The sequence below is a fragment of the Plectrocnemia conspersa genome, unplaced genomic scaffold (genome assembly GCF_051122295.1).
Source record: "Plectrocnemia conspersa isolate PC_06_02 unplaced genomic scaffold, ASM5112229v1 ptg000002l, whole genome shotgun sequence".
NCBI lineage: Eukaryota > Metazoa > Arthropoda > Insecta > Trichoptera > Polycentropodidae > Plectrocnemia > Plectrocnemia conspersa.
In genome coordinates this window covers 27,705,966-27,725,550 of record NW_028277166.1, presented here as the reverse complement: position 1 = coordinate 27,725,550, position 19,585 = coordinate 27,705,966, and the positions used below count along the sequence as shown (strand labels likewise).

Below are 19,585 nucleotides of genomic sequence, written 5' to 3'. Positions count from 1 at the left end.
AGACACAGATTGAGCCGCTGCAGTAATATTTATTTACATGGTTATTACATGGTGTTTACATGGTTAGAATGGGGCGGACGCGCGACGGCACGCGTCCGAACCCTTACAAGCTTGCCGGTAGAGAGAGAAAACACGCCACGCAATGCCACTCTAGCGCCGACCAGTTTTGGCCATAACACATCTAAATTTGGCTCCCATAAAAGTAATACATTTTAGAGATATATGTATATTGTATAGCAACTTAGAAATCTTTACAACTTTAAAAACAATGTAAACAAGTCTACCATCAATAAAATATTACTGCAACTGCTCATTCTGTGTATAGTTGCCACCCGTCACCATCAACCGTCCCTAAAAACCTAATATTAACGTATGTTTTCATTCAATTTTTACTTTTAAAACCACTTTAAAACTAATTAACTTATAAATATACCTATGTAGGGGTCCTATTTGTAAAACTTAGCGACACCCTGGTAACACCCGCGTGACGAACTTTTTCTCTTGGTGACTCCGGCGGGATTGCCAGCATTCCGATGCTGGCCCCGCGCACTACTCACCGTATATAAATAATAAACAACATGTATCAATTCGTAAATGAAATAATAGTGCAACGGCTCAATCTATGTATAATTACCAATCGTCATTTTTCGTCGCCAAATCTATAATCTTTAATTTCTTTAAGATTATACTTCTGATAAATGTTTCGAAAGCACTTTTGAAATCCAGAAAAATTTAAGCGATTTTATTCATATCCTTGACCAACAATCAATTATTTATTGTATAGTGTTGTATATATAACATTAAGAAACTATATAACCGAAAAATATGTATTTATCTGTTATATAATTTCTAGAAATGTTTCGAGAAATAATAAAATCCTTCATTTGGCTTATTATTACTTTTTTCCTCACCTTTTCCATGTAAAGCAACATGCTAATATATTTTATTCAGCTGAGCTATTTTTTATTAACTAAATAATTTAATTTAGTACCTAGTATTTCCTATGATTCTTTAATTGTATTTTCGTCCAATTCATTAGTACTATTTTATTTTATTTTACTAATTTTATTTTTAATTTTTTTTGAAGATATACATTTAAATTCTCTAAATTGGCCATTAAATGTTTAATTATTGTATTGTATTACATTGTACTTATTTAATAAACTGAGATAGTAAATTCACTATCTCTTTTTTTTCTGCTATCCTATGAAGATCTTTATATTATATATATTTATATTTATATATATTTTCACCAATCTCTATATTATTATGTTGTTTCTCTAAGTAGTGATTTTTTTTGTATTTTCCATATAATTATATTTATGTATATTTGTCATCTTATTTATTTTTTTCTTCATTTAAACGCGTGGGTAAAAAATCAGCACTGGCAGCACTTGATGTTTTGACGTTTACACCTCGTGGTGTAATGGAGGATCCGTCAAGCTCGCCGGCGATCGCCTTTTCCCACGAAGGGCTGACCCTAGTCGCGAAGACCGCCGCGGCATGTCGAGCCCTGCCCGCGTCCCACGCCTTGGGGACCACTGGTTCTCGCGCGGTAGAGCAACTTTTGGCTCGCACCGACAAACTGCTCTCGCTGCTCACCGGTTCGTACGTCGGCGACCTGGACTCGCTGGAGCGCGCCAATGACAAATTTCTTCAAAGCTTGGATATAGATCTGGCCATCCTCGACGGTAAACCTTTACCTTCTACGCCCAACGTCCCCATAATCGGCAAGTCTCCGGTCCTATACCAGAAACTCAAGATTCCCAGACCTCAATACTTCTTCAAAGACAAAGTCGATAACTCTTCTGAAACGCTATGGGTTCCCAAGATCAAAGAGAAACCCAACGCCCTGAAACCGCTGCAGCTCGTGCATCAACTGGATTTGAACGGAAAACCGATCGGTTACGTCCATCCTTATTCGGATGAAATAAGAGCCTATAAACCGCTGGATCGATATCGTCAAGCTGCTTTAAAACCTATCATAACCATCAGAAACAAAGAAACGACGCCTTTGAAGTTCGTCGATAAGATAGTCGATTTGAAACAACTAGTTTCGCATTTAAACACGGTTAAAGAGATAGCCGTAGATTTGGAGCATCATTCGTACAGAAGCTTCCAAGGCATAGCTTGCCTCGTCCAAGTGACGACGTGGAACGGAGGAGATTATCTGATCGACGCCATCGCTCTTCGAGAACATCTTTATTTGTTAAACGAATCGTTCACCAATCCCAACATATTAAAAGTCTTTCACGGAGCCAAATCCGATGTCATCTGGCTGCAGAGAGACTTCGGAGTTTACGTCGTCGGACTGTTCGATACGTACGACGCTTGCGTCACTCTGAACCTACCGAACCGATCGCTGCAATATCTATTACAGAAATATTGCAACGAATCGACCAATAAACAGTTTCAACTCGCCGATTGGCGCCAGAGACCGCTAACTAGAGATATGATCGAATACGCTAGATCGGACACGCACAATCTACTCTACATTTGGCGCTGTTTAAGAAAAGAGCTGCTCGAATCCAGTCACGCCAACGCGTTAGATTCGGTCTTCGAATCCGGCGAAATAACGTGTCTATCCACTTACACGAAATCCGTCTACAGCGAACAATACCATCTCGAACTGATCAGGAAATCGAAGAAAAACTTCAACTCCCGACAACAGACGGTTCTCAAATTCTTATACAAATGGCGAGATCAAATAGCTAGAGAAGAAGACGAAAGCACCGGTTACGTCCTACCTAACCATATGATGTTGGAGATCGCTTCCATTATGCCGAAAGAAACGTCCGGTATTTTAGCATGCTGTATTCCGGCGCCTCCTCTATTACTGCATCATCTCAACACGGTTCATAAATTAATAACGGAAGCGAGATTAGTTCCGCTCGAAAATATACTCGTAGAAGATACGATAAAAGTCGAATCCAAGACTGCTTTCCATCTGATGATTTTCGATAGACAAACGCATCAAAATATATTTGAAGGTATTCGACTGCCTAATATCGATATCGATAAATTGAACGATAAGAAATCAATCATGTCCAGTGATAAACCGGATATTTTAATATGCGAAAAGATGGACATGTGCTCCATCGCCAAATCTTTCTGCGCTCCTTTCGAACGTTGCGTCTTAGTTAAGAAGTATAACGAAAATATTAAAAAGGAAGAAAGTAGGAAAACGGTTTTAGTCGAACCGATTATGGAAAAGGTTCCAGAGCTATCCAACGTTTTTAATAAGTCCGGCGAATTGGATAAGCCTAAAATATCACTGAACAGAGAAGCGGAAGGTCAACCGCCGGCAAAGAAGAAAAAAATGGACGACGAAGGAGAACCAGAGTTTGCACACAAATATAAAAAACCCAACAAAATTAACGCAAATCAGCCCAACCATAATGTACAAAAGTCTGAGACTAGTTTTAAACCGTTTGATTATAAAAACTATGATTATAAAACATTCAATCAAAATCCGAATATGCACAATAAAAAAAAGTCGTGGAAAAATAGACAGAAAAGTAAAAAAATGTAATTAATAACGTATATAAATGTCTGAATGTCTTGCGTATTGTATTTTGTATATAAAAAAATAAATTCAAGTCATACTTTGAAACGAGTTTTATTTAATAATTTATATTTGCTTTGTTATCCATTTTTCGATTTTTCTATATTAAGGTGTTTTAATTAAAATATGTATCTACCAGTGGGGTTTGTTGATTATGATTGAAGAAAGTTCTAAAATCATAATGCTAAATTACACCACCTATTATAATTAATCAGAATTGACTAAACAAATAAAATTAAATTTTTTTTACTGTTGTGTTAGATGTGCAGAATTTTTTATTATTATTATTTTTTTAATATATATATAAGATATTCTCTATGAACTGAAAATAGCTCATTATTAGAGAATTTTCAATACTGATTTGTACGACCTAGTTCGATTTTAATTAATCATCATAATGTTCATCCATGAGATTAGAAAGTCATCAGAACTACATACAGTTGTATTATTTTTGGAGAACTCGTCTGCAATCTTCACTGTTCCTGCTCATAATCTGCGCCCATTGAAGTCTCAGTGCAAAAGTTAAATATAAACAAAGATTAACTGAATGAACCACCACAATAACCCTCGTAATGTCCAGAAGAAAAAACGATCCTTTAGACATAAAGTGATACATAAACAATGCGTCGAACCATGTAATTACCCTTGAAATACAAAGAAAAATATATTTATTTTGTGCATTACTTTCGTAAACAAAGTTTAATAAATTAGTCTAATTTATTTGACAGATGTTATTTATATTTTACCGAAGTTCGGGATCTTATGTCAACCGAAGTTGCACTCTCCTGAATACGGTCGATACATTCATGCAAAATTCAAAAGAAAAGGCAATCAGCTGTAAACGTGTTTGTATGTCACGGAAGAAAGACTCTTGTGTTGTATGTTTATGACTTTGTATGAACAACCTATAGAATTGGACTGCCTGTTGTTACTTTGATTATTTTGTATTACACAGGCGCAGATAGAAATAATTTTTTTTTAGTTCTGATTTTGATGTGAAATTTCCGGAATGCCGCCCCGGCGCGCTCCAGCCCCACTACACCACTGATCGGCAGATAGACATAGACAGAGCGGTACATGAGTGACACTTAGCCGAACGATCACAACCACGTTCTGCTACCAGAGACCTCAGAGGACCATCCTGAGAACATCATTTTTCCGCCAGCTTCTCCACCAGCGCTCAGAGAAAAGTAATACTCTTCCACAATATATGTAATACGAAATAAATTATTATTAGTTTCTGGCTGCGAAGTCACACGCCCTCGGTTTAAAAACCTGAAAAATAAGACTTGTGAAAACCAATTCACAAGCCTGTTGGCGCCTGAATGTTTCCCCACTTTCCACATATTTCCCCTATCATCTCAGTGTCTCTCCGGTCCCTTCGTCTACCTACAGTGTGTATCTATACCAGTCATACTTAACCTTTTTCTTTGCTATGTTAGGCTGGCCGCAGCACATTATAATGATGTAAGAATAAAACTCAAATAATTATAACTTAATTTTATCCTATTTTTATTTCACACATTTATAGATTTTGTATAATTTTACATACGTAGGTATATACACATCTGCAGCTCTACGGTTTTTGACCAAATCGCCCATAGACAACAAAAAAATAATAATATATAAATATGAAAACACAAAAGTACTAATGTATTAAAAATATTCAAAATTATTTATTTATTCAAGAATTAATGTGACTTCTGCTGTTGAGACAAACTTTTAGTTATTTTAGACAAATCAGGTTTCTGCTTGGTACAGGCTACACTTAATACATCATCAAAGTAAAAATCAGTAAGCTGATTTCTATATACGTTCTTTGCATATTTCATTTTAGAATAAGATGTTTCACAAATATATGTTGAGGTGAACAATATGAGTAGTAGGTGGGCACAATTTTGTAGTCTTGTATTTTTCAGAAATCAGTTTTCAAAATACACCATATTCGTCTCCCTCTTTTCTTTTAAAATTGCTTTCAGATTCGTATTGCTTTTAAGCTCGATAAATTCGTCAAATATCGTTGCATAATCAAATCTCAATGCTGTTAGTTATTCAATATTTTCTGTTTCCATGTAGCAGGGATTTTCTGTAGTAGAAGATATTTTTTGATTTTTCTTAAATCCTCAAATCTGGTGTTAAGGATAAGGCAGCTAAATAATGTGAAATTAATATATAGTTGGAGAAATATCAATACCATCACGTTGTGCTAAAATGATTTTATTTTCACCAAGTGAACTACGATTTAGTTAATTATTATCAAGTTTTTCTGTGATGTCACACAGAAAGGCTAAAAGAAACCACCATCCATCATTCTTCAGTTCTCTGTAAATTTTATTCTCTTGTAAAAACAACATAATTTCTTGTCGTAAAGAAAAAAAAACGTTTTAGATATTCTCTCTGCTTAGCCATAGCACCGATTTATGGAAAATAGCATCATTATAATTACTATCTATTTTTTACAAAAAGACTTAAATTTTCTGTGGTTCAGTTCTGGTCCTCGGATATAATCACTATATGTATGACAGTTTTTATGACAGCATCTACTTCATTGATGGAAATACGTGTTGTCAATTTTTTTTGGTGTAATATGAATTGAAACGATAAAAAGTTTGTTAAATTGTATTTCTTTTTTAATAGTGAAATAAATTTCTATTCAGATCTGATCATAAAAGGGCATCCATCGGTGCATACACAAACCAATTTGTTTATATCAGTATTATTATTTTTTATAAAAGTACCTACAATATCGAGATAATCTGTGCCTTTGATTTGATTCTTCATAGGAAGAAATTACAAAAAAAATCATAAATCAAATTCTGTTCAGTGCAATACCTAACGAAAACGGAACACTGTGATGCAAATGAAACGTCGTAAAAAAAAATTTTTTTCTAGGAAAAAGAAAATGTTTTTATAATTACTTTTTCTTAATGATTTCAGTTTCAGATTTGTGTATTTCTGATATATATTAAGTGGCAACTTTAAAACACATATATCTTAAAAATGCATGTTATGTCATTTTTTAATCCTTTATTATCTTTTTGTGAAATAACCTTACGTGATATCATTTTTAGAATCTGCACTAAAAATTGCATAAAAACCAGTTAATAAAACTAAAGCAATTTTGAAAAAGTAGTTTTTCGCAGGCCTGTGTAATAACAATAATGATAGTCTTATCGCAGTAAATTATGACTACTAATATAATAATAGATATGTGTTTAATATGTATGCTTCTTTATCTGTAAGTATATTATATATAACAAAAGATTTTCATTTTTTAAATGATATTATACATAGAATAATGTATTTGTTAGCACCAGTATATGAATAGTAAAAAGTATTATGTCGATTCTTCTTTATCCAAGTTTAAAAGATCAGCTTTCACGTTTACATAAAATATCAACTGCTTGATTCCGACCATCCAAGAACTGACAACACTTACATGGTCAATCATCAATGACTTATGGATTGCATCGGCTGATTTTGAATCAGAATCGCTCAATGCTATAAATAAAAAATACATATATTAACAAAAACAATAATATCGAAATACAAATCTTATTACCTTTAGCAAGGAGTGACATTTTCTGTTCAATGTCCTTATTCAATTTATTCTCTTTCCACATTGTCTCCATTACGATAATACGTTTTTTAATATCGTCACATTTTTTAATCGTTTCTGAATTGTTTTCGGCTATTTTGTTCAACAAATCTATAGTTTGTGTAAAATTTTCACTTACATCTTCGTCGTTTGGTCGTATTTTTTCCTGGGAAGGCTTAATAATATGACTAGCGTTATCTATAGTTGCTATAGACGGAGGAACCGCAACAGGCAATTGAGTTATTGGCGGCTTGTTTACACTAATAGGACTTTGAGCACTAGCACCATTAAGAGAAAAAGGTACTCTTTTATTTAGAGCATTTCTGGGTTTTAAAAGTGGATTCTCTGGATTATATGATAATTTTGGTGGATCGTTCCATCCTGGATCGCAAGGGCTTCTAGTGTTTTGAGAATCTTAAAAATATTATCGATTGCATGTAATAAATATTTCATTTTAAAAATGTTATTTAACTCTACCTGACATTTCTGTGTTTTAAAGATTACTTTCACATCTGACAATACAGTGACAGCAATCTGACGTTGCAATTCAGTGCTGCCACATGTAAAAAGTATATTTATTAACTATGATTATTTGAAATTTGAAATATTAATTATCAACTCTATTAATTTATAGCTAATTATTATTAAAAAAATAATTCATAATACATTTTAATATTAACCTTTCAATAAAATATAATAATTTATAACAATGAAAATTGAATAGGCGGCTTTCATAAATTATGTCACAGGTTTTTTGTGATTTTTTACCCCTCTACCCCCTAAACCTGTGATATCATTTATAGAAGCCGCCTTGAATATTCTTGCCAATTAGTTATACATACACACATACACATCTTTGGAATCTTACTACTTTAGCAGTCAATATTTATTAATTATCTTGTTTCACGGTGTCACATTTTATCTCATAAGGAACAAACGACATTTATTATTCGGTACGTCAAGCTCAGCGAAATGGAATTTTCAATTGAAGAATATTTTATATGCTTTGATAATTTTTGTAATAAAACGGGGCAAGAAATTGCTTACAGACTTTTAAATCTACTTCTATTTTATTGATCAGTTTCTGCGTTAAATAAATGCATATTATTTTATTTTCTATGTATTTATGTATTTTTATCCAAACAAATTATTTTGTTATGGCCAAACATTTTAAAACAAGCTTATGTCACTTTGACACATTAACCTAAAAATGGACAACGTTGGGCAATCTGAGGATTTAAAAGCGTTCTTAGAGAAAAATGACTGGGAAGCTCTCGGTAAACACCTTGTGGCAAATCATCAGAGGTTTAGGGAAAATATAATAATACCCAGAACCTTCGGACCGCCCCAAATCAAAACCAACGAAGAAAAAATGATCGAATCTGCTGTAGAAAGCTGTGTTTTCAAATCAACAATGAGCTGCGTCATAGGTTTGCACTCTTAAATTAATTTTTAAGTCAAGTGTATAGATGCTTATATAAATCAATTTTTAGGTTATGGTTTGGGAGCCGCTTTGGGTTTATTCACATCGTCAGTAAATCCAAATGTTGCCGATCCAGGTTTAGGAAAGCAACAAACTGCAAGGGAAATATTTAGAGAGATGAAAGGAACTACGTTGAGCTATGCTAAAAATTTTGCAATGATCGGAGCCGTATTTGCTGGGATTGAATGTAGTATAGAATCAGCTCGTGCTAAATCTGATTGGAAAAATGGAACGTATGCCGGTGGTGTTACTGGAGGATTAATTGGACTCAGAGGTATAATTTATTGTGCATAGTTATGATTTTTTTATAATATGTATGTGTTTTTATTATTATAGCTGGAGTTCGAGCTGGACTTATTGGAGCGGCTGGTTTCGCAGCATTCTCAACTGTTATAGATTATTATATGCATAGTCGTTAATTTATATAATTTTATGGGTTCGTCTTGTTATGTAATTGTATTAAAAATAACTATTTTCCATAGTGTATATTATATTAATTTACATTAGTTCGGAATATCATAATTAGTGTTTTGACAGGAAAAGTTGTTTCATCTTGTATATTGAAAATAGATTTGTAAATATTTTTTTATAATAAAAATGCTTAAATTATGTAATATATAAAACTTTATTTATATTAAAAATATTGCATTTGCCACAATTTATTGCACATATATTTTAATTATTGCACATATTTTAGGAATGTATTTACATCAACTTAAAAATAGTAATTTTACAATAATGATATATTTTTTATATTATTATATTATGTATATATTAATAACTGTGATTTTTAAAAATTAAATTGCAGTATCATAGTTAAAAAAAAAAATATTAATCACATAGAGAGCATTGCACAAATAGACTTATAATTTTGTGTATTATCTAATAAATACAAATTGAGCAACACACATAAATAAAAAAATGTTAAAAGATATATTAATAAATAAAAACAAACATATATATATTTGACCGTTCCCATATTATGATTTTAATAATAATAGAATATTTTAACCACAAGGTTTAAAGCTTTTTAAATGAAATCAAAAAATCCTTGCATTTACAAATATTCTTTATTATGAAAACCATAAAGTTATACCCTTAATGTAATCGTTGAAATATATACGTAGTGCCATATATTTTTTACAAATATTCCCATAACCTTGATTATAGTTTGACTTGTTTATTACAAACTATATTTACAATGCTCGTTAAATAAGTTACGGTAGATATCCTAAAGAATCGACGAGAGCGGCCGAAGGTCCACGATATAACCCTCGATGTGCACTTAGCAACCGTCCGTCGGAAAATATACTCGAATTATCGTTGCTCTTCTGCAACATCAAAGCTTCCGTCGAACTGTGACTGATCACTAAAACACAAATTTAAATTTTACTCAAAATATAATCAGATAGTATATAAAAAGTTTTAGTATACGTACCGTGTTTGCGTAAAGAGTTTGTCGTTTTTCCGTACACGTGCGGAAAACCTTTCTGCGACATGAACAAATCATAATCCAGGGCCAAGTTATCAGAGCTGTAACTCTTTCTGCCCTTAGATATTGCTGTGCCAGATCTTCCAAGATCGGTGACGCAACTCAAACGCTCAAATGTATCAAATCTGTAAATGTGCCATTAATAAATAAGTATGAATGTTATCTGTTCATTTAATATTTTTTATTATATACTTGGAGCTTCTTCTGTTTAGATAATCCGTTCCAGAACCTCTGTGATCTATCACTGAACGAGACTTGCTTCTGAACGGTTCGTAATATAGAGAATCCAATGTAGCAGGTCCTGGAGCACTTCGTCTACGAGGAGAACGTCTCGGACGACCTAAACCACCACCTGGCGGAACGAGTGGATTTCCACAATTGGATCCAGTGTGACAATAACACTTATCACTATCTGCACAACTTTCAGTATCGCAACCGCAGCAGCTGTAACATTTGTTGAAGTCTCCGCTGTTGCATTCCAAGCATTTATTTTCCCTGAAACACAAAATATCATTAAATTAACTATAGATTTATATAGTATTTTGTAATGGAAAATAGTAGAAAACTCGAATATTTTACGGAGCTTTGATTTATTAAGTATTACAGCTTTGATCCAAATGCTGAAATTATATTGATATTTTTTCCTTGCAATTGTTTGTTTAATGCGTTTACATACTCAAATATATCAGCTAAATATGCAAGAGGTGCAACCAACAAAGTGTTTGTAATGCCCCCATCTACCCCCACCCTCTAAACATCGTCCCTGTTTAAAATCCACGTCAAAAGCAATAAAATCGTTCCGTTGCTGTAACAGTCGAAACTTTCATATTAGGACTTTTTATAACAATATTACGAATTACAATAAGTGAGAATCGAACGAATGAAGCATATCTAAACCGAATGTGGTTTAGGATGCCGCTAAATAAAAAGTTTAATTACTCGGGAAATTGCATATTCCTAATAAAGAAATGCTCTTAGCTTTTTGCCAGGTCGACATATTCATTGGTTTGATAAAAATGAGGAACAATTTTTTTACCCTTTTTGGGGTTATTTACACCGGTTAGCTGACAACTGGAATAGTAGATTGCCAATCATTCAATAATATAAATAAATATTAAGGAAATCGAAGAGAAACATAAAATGACAGAACATGATGGATTCTTGTTTATACTTATTTCTAAAGCTTACCTTGCACAACACTCCAGTTCAATCAAAGATCCTTTTTGGTTGTGTCTCGGACGCACTCTAGCAGCACAATAACATCTATCTGCACATCCTTCAGATTCACATTCAGAACAAGACACGTAGCCGCTGGAGCTATTTCTATTCTGGCAGCCCATTTTCCTACTCAGAGTCAGAAAATCCGAATCTTCAGAAGTACTGATCCTTTCTAAAGCTTTATTCTTAGCCTGCTTCTTAGACGCTTTGGAGCAATTGTTCAAACTTTCAGCTCTTTTAGAGTTCCTTCTCCTAACGCTCTGTCTTTTAGGAACTGGAGTGATCTCTTCTTTAGGATGGAAGTGCCTCAGATCATAGCTAGATGTAGAAACCGAACTCTCTGACGTTAATAGCAGTTTGTTCTTAGTGACAGTCGGCTTCGGAACTTCAAAAGGATTCGGATGCTTTATCTTTCTCTTCTTATCGCTGAAGTTCAATAACTTGCTCTTGAGAATGTCTTTGCCAAACGGCTTACGAAACACAAGCTTCAAACCTTTAGCGCCTATCAACATCTTTTTGCGTTTAGTTTGAATAGTACTATTCCTTCTGGTCAGCTTTTTCTTTTGCCGCTTCATAATCGCTTTACTGTGTTGAAACAATTCGTCTTTCGTCAATGTAACTGCCAATTTCAACAGAAACTCTTTATATATCGGTTTCAGATCGTTGAAAGACATTCCTTCAGAGTCGATAATTGCTCCTAGAATATCATCCATGCTGTGAAGATCTTCTTGTACGCGAAATTCGTTGAAGAGCTCGCTGAATCCAAGGGGAGATCCACCACCCTTCTTACCATTATTTCTACAATAAAGAAATTATATAAGTAAATACAAAATTTTACATTAAATTATGATTTTTATATTACCTTTGACACGTTGATTTGTATCTGCTCAATCCGCTAGCATTTAAAAAGCTACCAGATCTGGGTATTGCCACTTTTGTCAATATGTCACCGGGTTCTAGAGAATTTCTTAAACTGTGACTTCTCCTTAGCGGTTCTGTCGTTGCTTTCATCGAATCATTTTTTTTGTTGGGCGTTTCTTTCTCTTTGGCGTCGTCTTCTCGCTTTGGTTTTATCGGAACCGGAGGAGGATGAGTGGAAGGTCTCGGAATGTTCTTGACCTTCTCCATGCTTGAAAACAACTCGATCTTTTCAGAAACTTTGCTTCGCACAGATGAATCTTTACTACTGGAAGAGTGTTTGTGTTGATTGCTCAAAAATTCCATTGATTCATTATATATGGTTTTATCGTTGCCGTCTTTTTCTGGCGCTGAATCTCCTTTTATGGTAGCTAACTTAGCCTTGACTTGTTCGATTCCAGCTTTTTTATTTGGCGGTGGAGGTGGAGGAGGAATTTGTGGCTCTAATGCTTCCGGTGTACGCCTGTTCTTCAAAGCTTTGCCTTTACCTGAAGATTCGTGTCTTATAGATAGTTTATCGCTTTCTACGCTAGCTGAAGATGTTGTTCTTTTACGTCTAGGTGGTCTCACTGGTGCAATACTACTAGCGATACTAGGTCCTGCTATTCCTCCTCTAGCTCTTGGCACTCTACTCATATGAGCCATCAAAGATTTATATAAAGTAGCTGCAATAACTATAGCGTCTTCTGAAGTCTGACATATAAACCCATGACACTCCAATTGCTTTGCAACTCCTATTTTTCTCATGACTACAGTGAAAAGTGGAGAGTGAGCGTTAACGTCTCTTCCTAACATGTACTTCTTCTCAGAAGCTTCCAAGTTTTTGAACAGAGCTTGCTTGTCTATGTTATCCGGATCGGTTATAAGAGGTAAGAACGCGTATTGGATTATGTTCTTATCTTCTTCGGATGGTTGTAGTACAAATTTAACCGCAGACCAAACGGCTATTGTAGGAAATGGATTCAATTGTTCTAGATCGCCCTTGGGACCGCAATGGCGTACATGCAAACCGGCTCTGGAGATGTCCAATCTGGCTGCTAGTTCTGGCGTGTTGTGATTTGAGTTGGCCGGTCTGGTTTTGCGATATGCTAAGTAGAGTCTGGCCAAAGGAGCTTGCAATCCTGATAGACTGGTTACTCGTCTGGGTAATGGGGTCGATCCAAGGTAATCTACGCTGAAGGAATGCGTGCCAGTATTGGCTGGACCGTCGGCTTCAAGGGCTAACTCGCTAAACATACGTTCGATGTTGGCTTGAACAGAATTTCCATTAGAAGCGCCTATGCTTCCAGCTATGGATCCAGTAGTTTGGACTAGACCACCAGGTCCATCCAGTCTTCCGGTGAAAGAAGGAGCCTAAAATAATGGTTTAAATAGTAAGACTTCTTGCATATGAAATGTCGATTTTATTGTATTTAACTAAAAATGTACACAAATAAATTAAATACGAAAATATATAATAAATAACTACTTAAATTAATAAATACTGACACATATTGTGCATTAAAAAGTAGCCCATATCCATATTAAAATATTTAATAATTTAAATAGCATCGTATCCGTTAAATTAGAGAACAAAAAAATATTATAAAAAATCAAAAGTTTTCTGTTTTTTACCCCATATTATTATGTATTTAAGTGTGAGAATAATATTGTTGTATTATATAAAAATAATGTAATAAATTTTACATTATAAATATAACATTTTATCATTCAATTTTTAAATAAATTTCTTCAAGTTTCCATAATAAAACATTTATTATATTACTCGCGACTAACTTTATGCGTTGTACGCGGATCTGGATGATTATTATATTATATTATATTATTATCTTATTTGAGATATTTTAAATTTTGTGGTTTAATAGAAATACTTTATAATTATGTTTTACAGAATTTTAAACATGACTCAAAAATCACTAATAAGATTAAAGAATATAAAATATAAGCACTACCATAAAAAATGAATACAAATTCATAAAGAAGCGATTTTTAATATTTTTTTGATAATTCCACTTACTAGTCAGAAAATAAAAAAGCTGACTAATATATAAAGGACTAAAAATATATAAATATAGTTGAATCTTGATATTATTTTAAATCATTTATTTTAATGTACCCTGATAAAAATAAGTCCTACAAAAAATACTAATGTACAGTTTTTTTTTAAATAAATGTCACTAAAAATTCATTTTTTGCCCTGCTTCATTTTTTTTTTGACTTAATTTAAAGTAGTCTTATAGCTTTACTTTGTATGTCATTTAATATAATTATGTATAAAATCTCAAATAAAATTCCCTGAGTAAATAAAATTAATTTTCTTAAAAAAGTTGCATATAATTACTTTTTTCTATCATTTTTAACATATTATTCTTTAATTTTGTATAAAAAAATATATTTTAAGAATCTAATATTATAAAAATGTTATTAAAAATTACATCACTTAATTAATTTTTTACTCTGTGTCTAGATAAATTTAATCGAGTTTTTAAGGTAGCCCTATAACCATTATTTAGTGACATTTAAATTAATTAAAATTATCTTAAATATAAAACGTTTGAGTATACTAAATAAAATTCTCTAAAATAGTGACTTAAAATTACTTTTTTCTACCATTTTTAACTAATCTGTCTATGATTTTGTAACTAAAAATATAGTTACGCATTTAATAGTATACTTATAATATTTTTTCAAAGCCATTAAAAAAATAATATTAAAATCTACATTCTCATTAATCAATATTTTTCGAAGTGCCCATTTATTATATAAATCACTTTTTATGTACTTGTAAAACTACCGTATATAAGTCTCATAATTACTTATTTTTTGTGTCTAAATAAGTTATATGGAGTTTTTTAGTATAGAACTATTTTAGTGTCATTTTAAATAATTATAATTAAAATCTCCTTATATCTTAAACAAAAACGCCTGAGTACAATTTTTTTTTCTAAAAAGTGTTTCTCTATAACATTATTTATTACCATTAAAAATAATTTTAATTAAAATCTCCTTATATCTTAAATAAAAAAATCCTGAAGAAGTGACATTTTAATTTTTTTCTTTTACATCCACTTACTTGTTAGTCGATATAGTTTTTAAAAATGCATTCTTATTATTTATTCTGGTATTTTATTTAACTTACTTATAAAATTATTTGTGTTAAAAGTTGACCGGCGCATTCAAAAGTAGCCCTATAGCCAATATCAATAAAAAATTGACTTATAAGTACATTTTTCTATCATTTTTTAGTAATCTGTTTATAAATTCGCAATATATAATTTATGCTCGCTATTAAAAACTACATCAAAATAAATTTCCTGAATAAGTGACACTTCAATATTTTAAAATGTATTATAATAATCATACTTGTTAGTCAATATACTTTTAAAATGTGCCTTTTCATAATTTATTTAAAGTTAAAAGTTGAACGGCGCATTTAAAAGTAGTCCTAGAACCAATATTCATTATCCTACAATTAATATTAAAGTACGATTAAAAACTACTAAATTTACTGAGGTGTATAGCGAATTTTAAATTAGTACTATAACTATTTTTAAATTTCATTTCATACAATTTTAAATAAAATCTACTAATATCTTTAATAATAATGGTTAGAACCTCAAATTAATTTTTTAAAAAAGTGACCTACATGTAATAAATTTTTCAATCAATTTTACTCAATCTCTTACAAAATTCTGCATTTAAATATATAGTTTGTGCATTCAATAGTAGCTTCTCAGCAATTTACTAAAACCATTTTATTTAAATGTAATGAAAAACCATCTAAAAATAAATTTCCTGAAAAGTGACATTTGAATTACTACTTCCACTTACTAAGTGGTGTATATTATTTTTAAAAACTGTGCTATATATTATTTATTCTGATATATATTTTTTAATAAATTATTATGTTAAAATATTCTATGCGATATCCTACAATTTTAACTAAAGATCGATTAGTAATTATTAGCAAAACATTTTACTGTGCCATTTCTTATTAAAAATAATGCTCAAAATATAAGATAGAGCCTTTAATAGTAGCCTGAAAAATAATTTACAATCGATAGAATTTTCTAAAACTTATCATGAAACACAGATTGATAAATAAATAACAAATTACGTGTTTCTGAAACATCTTTTCATGCAATTATATTTTATTGAGAAATTAAATAAAATATAATTTTAATAAATGTATTGATATATAAAAACAATTAAAAAAAGTAGATTTATAATACATGCATATATGATATACTAACATACTGCACCTGTTTAAATTTGCATTTAACTAATAATAATAGAATGCTCTTTAGAGTTAATAAATATAGAAAAAAATCGACTTATTTATACTGCTCTTTAGTATTCCACTTACGATACGAGCTAACTAAAGATGGCCATTAAAAATATTAAACACTTTTTTAGCAATTTTAATATCAAATAATTGTTTTAACTTTAAAAAGTCTTATTCTAACGGAATTATTTTTAATCGAGGTTAAAATATACTTTGAATCATAGTTAATTACAATCAATAATAAAAAATGTAAATAAAAATTGTTTTGAGTATTTTGTCAAAAAATATTAATTTTAAATTGCTTTTTTAAAAAGTGACATAGACATTTATCTATTGATTATATGAATATTAGTTTAAAAATGTTATAAAGTTAATTTAAAAGTAGCCCATATACCATATAATATTTTTTAATAAATTTTATGTGATGTGTATTTTTGATAATATTATATACACTATTTGTAAAAATCATCTGAAAATCTGGTACCTTCGATCTTATAGTGTAACTGCCTACACTAGGCGGTCTTTGGTTGTGGGAGTTTGCCCCATAAGTCTGACTAATGACACTTCTCTCCTCGTCGAACATGCTGTCAATGCGCTGCTTGTAGAGAGAAGCTGAGGACACACTTTCCCGACCAGATAGTCTGAACCCACCGGCTGATCTGAGACTTCCTCGTTCGCACATCACCATCTGTATTATTTAAAAATAATTATTAATGCTGATTGAATATGTTATATTAATAAGTATATTGGGTACCTTTGGTTTCGGTTTGTTTTCTCCTTCATAGCACATGAAAATAATATATTATTGCACCGCTGATCGAAGCGCCTATAATTTCACTGCATCAATCTAAAAAAAAATATATGTAATGTTAAAAAAAAGTAGTTACATGCAATAAAAATAAAATACTTGAAATTAGCGGTTAAAGAACCATATACTGTAGTTGTTCGAGTATTGCGAGTCGATCTAATTGTAGGTCAACGGTTACACGTAACTAGAAATTCAATTCTAGTATATTGTATGAGAATGATAAATTAAATATACATATACGAGTTTTTATAATATTTATTGTCACTCTAGAATATATTTATCTTGAAAGTTAATATCAAATGTTTAACTTTGCGGCAAAAACGTAATTTTACGGGAAAATATATTTTGTGAAATATTAATGGTAATTTTGTTTGATATTTTTTATACATTTATTTTTTTTATAAAAACATTTTTAGAAGCTCGTGTTTATTAGTAGTTATGTAGGCACTTATAAAGTGCAACGACTGTCGCGATTATGTGGAACAAATATAGAAACGTGAGAGAATCAATCTGTAAAGAGTAGTATCGGAAGGTTCAATTACTGTTTGTAATAATAACACTGCAAAAAAGTCTCGTATTTTTTATTAAAATTGTTAAAAAATGTAAATAATAATTACCCTTTTTTGTATCTAAATATACCACAATATTGCACGATTTTATAAAATACAAAATATGGCTATAATATTTTTACATCATTATAAAAATACTGATAAAATTAATTTAATTTTAAAAATTCCAATTCATAACATAATTAACTTAAAGTCTAACAAATCATAGTGTATTATAATAAATTATGAAAATGCAATTAAAATATATTTTTGAGTACTTTCGCAAAAATTATAAAACATTTTTTTTAAGTTAGTTCATAGTGTAATTTACTTAAATAAATATAAATAAAAAATATTAAATATTAATAATAATAACAGTATCTATTTTATATTTCATGTACTTTTGTTGTGCCATTGTTTTAATTACATAAATATATTTTTTACGTTCTTGCTATTTATTGCACAGAACGTTATTACGTGCGAAATCATTACAAACGAGCTCGATACGCATTATAAGTAAATTTACGTGATCTTTTATAATCGATACAAGTAATTAGATTTAGTTCCACGATCAAAGCACGCGGAAATAACGAGAAAATAATATCAAACTATACACCCACGTATATGCGAGAGCATTTCCCAGCGACAATTAGGAAAATTGGCGGCTTTCACAGTTACAACGTTGCTCTAGACCAGTCATTAACTTACAGGCGCATATATATACTTTTTGATAATTAAAAAAATCACACATATGTTCCACGAAATCACACTTGATATAATAACGTATTTTTGGCAGATGGCTAGCACAGACGTAAAAGCTTCCATCCGTTGAACATTTTGACGTGATGATTAAGCGAACGGAATCTAGGGCTTTCATACGTATATAATTGTCGTAATCTATGAGTTCATGAGCATTTTATTATGAATATAAAAACAGTTATTCAAGAGCAAAGAGACAGATTAGTTTAATGTATGTGCTTTTTTGTGAACATATGGATACTGTAATGACATTGTATGTAAAATACAATTGTATGTGTGTTAGTACGTATTTTAAATTCAGATATTCATATTATGGCAATTATATGGAGTCCGTGATATAACGTGTTGTAATTTCGCGAGGTCATGATTTTAGAAAAAAATATATGAAGAAGATCGACCGCTTTTTTTTAATCCATAGTTTCTTGTATGTTGTTCAATAGGTATAACTGTAAGATTTATGTGTTAAAACAGTATATGGATATTTCGCACTGAAGAGTGATTTCATTAAAATTAAATAGTCTTAATTTAATATAAAAAAAATATTTTTTGATAATTATTATTGTAAAAGCATTCTAATTAAAAAATATATACATATACATGAAAATTCATATTTTTAAGCAGATTATATTTTTCTTCATTAAAAATATTTTTCTAAATTCAAGTTTACTTAAATGAAAATTTAATGTCGCAATAAATTTTCAGTGAGATATTAATCAATAAGCTATTTATTTTAAGTAACAGTTATTTGATCTATTTGTTTTAAGTTTAATCTTATTCTATTTTTTATATTTAATTATTTTATGAAATTCATATTTAATTATTTAATTCGATTTGAATCAAAATCTATTTATTTTAAATTATCGTTACAATATAAGTACAATTTATTCATTAAATATAAACAATATCATTAT

General features: G+C 30.9%; 4 protein-coding genes across 5 annotated transcripts in view; 2 read left to right on the top strand and 2 right to left on the bottom strand.

Moving 5' to 3' along the window:
- Positions 1-1,362: 1,362 nt before the first annotated feature.
- Rrp6 (exosome component Rrp6) lies at positions 1,363-3,613 on the top strand. Its single transcript, XM_088205245.1, has one exon. It carries the CDS (start codon positions 1,427-1,429, stop codon positions 3,530-3,532), a length of 2,106 nt encoding a protein of 701 aa, XP_088061371.1. The 5' UTR covers positions 1,363-1,426; the 3' UTR covers positions 3,533-3,613.
- Positions 3,614-6,173: 2,560 nt separating this feature from the next.
- LOC148238249 (steroid receptor RNA activator 1-like) lies at positions 6,174-7,736 on the bottom strand. Its single transcript, XM_088206155.1, has 3 exons — positions 7,641-7,736; positions 7,128-7,577; positions 6,174-7,066 (listed from the first exon to the last, which is right to left on the bottom strand). The coding sequence occupies exons 1-3, from the start codon at positions 7,645-7,647 to the stop codon at positions 6,903-6,905; spliced, it is 621 nt and encodes a 206-aa protein (XP_088062281.1). The 5' UTR covers positions 7,648-7,736; the 3' UTR covers positions 6,174-6,902.
- Positions 7,737-8,320: 584 nt separating this feature from the next.
- Positions 8,321-9,269, top strand: LOC148238248 (mitochondrial import inner membrane translocase subunit Tim22). Its single transcript, XM_088205676.1, has 3 exons — positions 8,321-8,593; positions 8,657-8,920; positions 8,983-9,269. Exons 1-3 carry the CDS (start codon positions 8,374-8,376, stop codon positions 9,063-9,065), a joined length of 567 nt encoding a protein of 188 aa, XP_088061802.1. The 5' UTR covers positions 8,321-8,373; the 3' UTR covers positions 9,066-9,269.
- Positions 9,270-9,506: 237 nt separating this feature from the next.
- Positions 9,507-19,585, bottom strand: part of LOC148238247 (uncharacterized) — a 40,436-nt gene continuing 30,357 nt past the window's right edge. Inside the window, exons 2-8 of one of the 2 annotated variants that reach the window (XM_088205674.1) lie at positions 17,314-17,406; positions 17,044-17,247; positions 12,219-13,627; positions 11,327-12,154; positions 10,331-10,633; positions 10,085-10,263; positions 9,507-10,015 (exon numbers count right to left, since the gene is read on the bottom strand). In XM_088205674.1, the coding sequence (XP_088061800.1) occupies positions 9,864-10,015; positions 10,085-10,263; positions 10,331-10,633; positions 11,327-12,154; positions 12,219-13,627; positions 17,044-17,247; positions 17,314-17,349 (3,111 nt within the window). In that variant the 5' untranslated portion in view covers positions 17,350-17,406 and the 3' untranslated portion in view covers positions 9,507-9,863. The remainder of the gene's footprint in view (positions 10,016-10,084; positions 10,264-10,330; positions 10,634-11,326; positions 12,155-12,218; positions 13,628-17,043; positions 17,248-17,313; positions 17,407-19,585) is intronic. The other variant, XM_088205675.1, reaches the window with a different exon arrangement.